Raw genomic sequence first — 3,906 nt, 5'->3', positions numbered from 1 at the left:
CACCACGTCTGAAAGCAAAGCAGCCAACACAACGCAAAGGCTGCGTCGCGTACGCCGCGACAGGACTGGATGCACTGTTGCGGCTTTGACTGGCCGCGACCGGTAAAAATAGGCGAGGCCGTGGCGCCGACGCGCTGTGAAAGCGACGCCAGCTTGCGTGTTTTGTTCGCCTGAGAGGGATTAAGATACTACCACTAGTGTATTTAGCATCATCCTGTTGCTATAGAAAGTAACGATTCCTTTTACCACTTCCAGCTAGTGCAGCTGGGGCGCCGTGGGAGGTCGTGGTCCTTCCCAGTAAACTAATGCAAATTTCAGAAAATGTAAACTAATGTCGAAAGCTTCGCTAGATAGATACTGGCAGTAGCATCTTTTGAGGTAATGATCGTGTACGTACGCTGGGTTAAACAAACGTTGCAAAAGCCGGAAGGGACGAGATTAAATATGTTGGCCGAGCCGATTTGGACCTTCTGTTGTACCAACCATAACGACTGCTTGCCAGTTGCCACCGGTTTACTAGTACTTTGGAACGATTGACATCCCGTTTTCAGCCCCACTTGATTTAGGCCAGTGAGCTTGGTACGCGGTGCAATAAAAATCTTGAACAAAATCCTTGCTAATAGATTGGCCAAGGAGCTCCCAAATATTGTGGGCATGCACCAGAGTGCTTTCGTCAAGGATAGATCCATCCACGACAATTTCATGCTTGTACAGAGCATGGCGCGCCGACTACATGCACTCAGGGAGGCAGCGGTGATGCTAAAACTTGACATATCAAAAGCTTTCAATTCCGTCCGGTGGCCTTTCATGGTGGAGGTTCTTTCTTAGATGGGTTTCAGTTCACGGTGGATTGATTGGATCTGTGGCCTGCTCATGAGCTCCTCAACTCGTATCATGGTGAATGGGGCCCCAGGGAGACCGATTCTGAACAGACAAGGCCTGAGGCAGGGTGCTCCGCTCTCACCTATGTTGTTCCTGCTCATCATGGAGCCACTGTAGAAGTTGTTTCAGCTAGCCGTGGACAAGGCCCTGCTCTCCCCGCTGGCCTCACGAGGATTGGCTCAAGGGATCTCCATGTTCAGTGATGGTGTGATGATATTCTTAAGACCCGAGCTCGTGGACCTCCAGGCGTGTGTAGCTATTCTACAGTTATTTGGTGAGGCCTCGGGGCTGCGTGTCAACCTTGCAAAGTGTGCGGCCCTTCCGATACGTTGCACTACCAGGCAGATGGAGCAAGTGCCACAAATTCTTGGATGCCCTATTCAGTCTTTCCCATGCAAGTACCTCGGATTACCTCTGACCATCAGAAAGCAAACAGCAGCGCAGCTCTCCGGACTCATGGACCAACTGGCATCACTGCTGCCAAGTTGGAAGGGTGCCAACATGCCCAAGAGTGGAAGAATGCTGCTTGTCAAGTCAGTGCTATGTGTTCTTCCTATCCATGCGATGATGGCACTCGATACCCCACACAAGACGATCACGACCATGATCAAGATATGCAGAGGCTTTCTTTGGAGCGTGACAACTCAGGCAAACGGTGGACAATGTGCGGTAGGATGGGATGAAGTTTGTACCCCGCGATGGGCAGGTTGTTTGGGCATCCCGGACCTCAAGTGGCTCAACACTGCAATGCAAGCGCGGTGGCCATGGCTGAAGAAGACGGACCCGGCAAGACCCTAGAACGAGTTTGACATCCAAGTCCCCAAGGAGGTAACCCGTCTGTTTCAGGCAGCCACCTATCATGTGATTGGCAATGGGCAAAGTACCCTGTTCTGGGAGGACCGATGGGTGGAAGGATACAGAATTGAGGAGTTGGCACCAGCCCTCTATGGTCACGTCAGTACTGCTATCAGATCAGCCAGAACAGTGCAGCAGGGCCTCCTGCATGGAGCATGGGCTTTGGACGTGACTGCAGACATGTGACAACCGACGCTCAACGAATACCTAATGCTATGGGAGAGGATCGCAGGGACCCAGCTTAGAGACGAGGTGGATTTGGTGCAATGGGCTTGGGAGAAGAATGGCTCATATTCAGTAAAGTCAGCCTACAACGAAAAATTTTAGGGGCGCGAAGTGGCACCAGCAGCGCAGTTCACTTGGCGATCCAAATCGCCTTTGAGATGCCTTTTTCACATGGATGGCCCTCCGAAACAAATGCTAGACCTCAAACAGATTAGCTAGATGGGGCATAGACCACCAGGAAAGGTGCCCCTCTTTGTGATCAGGTGGAGGAAAGCATCGATCATCTCCTGGTCCAGTGCGTCCTCGCGAGAGAGTTTTGGACTCGGCTATGCACTGCCTTGGGCAGGCACGACTGGATACCGACGAGCACTACGAGCCTTCTCAACTGGTGCACGAGCAAGGGTGGATATGGGGCCAGCGCAAAGGACATCATAGCCTTGATTATCTTATGGATGTGGATGATATGGAAGCACCGCAACACCATTGTTTTTGAGAATGAAACACAGTCCTTGGGGGGCCTCCCGCGGAAACTTGAGGATGAGTGTCGATCATGGAAAGTGGCGGGAATCATCAAGGCCAACACTGACGGCTTTCTAGTGGATCTAATGGCGGGAGACGATGCGAGGAATTAGATCTCTTAGCTTGTGGTGTATGTGGAGTAGAGTGCATGTAAGAATGATGTAATAATTGTGGATGGGGCTCTTCACCCCTCTCCTTCTTTAATATAAAGTACACACACTCGTGCGTATTCCAGAAAAAGTCCCAGTTGATTCGATCTGTAGGACATCGAATTACCCTCTTTGCAGGCTTATCGATCATTGCATGTTTCAGCTAGCTGTTTTAATTGAACATCAGCCGCTTTTTCTTAATTCAAAACACATACAATTTTATTCATTCGAAATAATAGTTATATCGTCCATGAGAAAGGGTACAATTACACTCAAGGGCTTCTCAAACCAATCAAGAGTCAAAGAAAATCTAGCCAAACTAACAATTTCTCGAGCAAATTTATTAGCTTCTCTATTATAACGTTTGAAACTAGACACAGAAAAGTCACATGCAATATAATAACAATCGTGAAAAACTACCACCTTCGCTCCTATAGATCGTCCTCCATTCATCATGGTGTCAATAATTTTTAACGAGGCGATTGCAACCCGTCTATTGCGCAAGGCAATGACCGAATCTAAGTGTCGTGGCTTCAACTGCCAGAACGCCCACACAACAATATATTCTCTAATTTTTCCACAGCAATTAATTTATCTTTACCGTCCCTCAGGACGCTCCAGAGGTGTGCCCAAACAATTCTTGGTCAAAAGATGCATCAATATTAATTTTAACAAGGCGAATCCAACCCCTATTTTCATGGTATCATGATACGTCTCCATTGTATCTACTTTTCCAAACACTTTTGCTCTTATTTTGGACTCTAATCTGTATGATTTGAAAGAAACTAACCTGGACTGACGTTGTTTTCAGCAAAACTACCATAGTGTTGTTTTTGTGCAGAAATAAAAGTTCTCAGGATCGGATGAAACTTTGCGGAGATTTTTGTTGACTAAATAAAAAAACATTGGAACGAAGATCCACCGGAGGGGGGCCACCAGGTGCTCACAAGGCAACAAGGCGCACCCACCCCCCCAGGGCGCGCCTTGATGCGTTATGGGTCCCACAGGCGTCCGTCTGACCTAATTCCAAGCCTATCAAGTCCGTCTCTCCAAGATAAAAAATAAGAGAATGAGTTTCATTGCGTTTACGATACGGAGCCGCCGCCACCTCCCGTTCTTCACCGGGAGGCTAGAGTCCGTTCAGGGCTCCGCAGAGGGGGATTCGTCGCAATTATTATCACCAATCTTTCTTCATCGATAATTCCATGATGCTCACCGCCGGGAGTGAGTAATTACTTCGTAGGCTTGTTGGACGGTGATGGAGTTAGACGAGATT

General features: G+C 48.5%; 1 protein-coding gene across 1 annotated transcript; it reads left to right on the top strand.

Annotated features, from left to right (window-relative positions):
- The first annotated feature begins 654 nt into the window (after positions 1-654).
- On the top strand, positions 655-1,680 carry LOC141026137 (uncharacterized). The gene is made up of 2 exons (XM_073502115.1): positions 655-816; positions 1,000-1,680. Exons 1-2 carry the CDS (start codon positions 655-657, stop codon positions 1,678-1,680), a joined length of 843 nt encoding a protein of 280 aa, XP_073358216.1.
- Positions 1,681-3,906: the final 2,226 nt, after the last annotated feature.

Source organism: Aegilops tauschii, chromosome 6, assembly GCF_002575655.3.
Source record: "Aegilops tauschii subsp. strangulata cultivar AL8/78 chromosome 6, Aet v6.0, whole genome shotgun sequence".
Taxonomy (NCBI): domain Eukaryota; kingdom Viridiplantae; phylum Streptophyta; class Magnoliopsida; order Poales; family Poaceae; genus Aegilops; species Aegilops tauschii.
The sequence above is the reverse complement of the archived record's forward strand: the minus strand, read 5'-3'. Positions and strand labels throughout refer to the sequence as shown.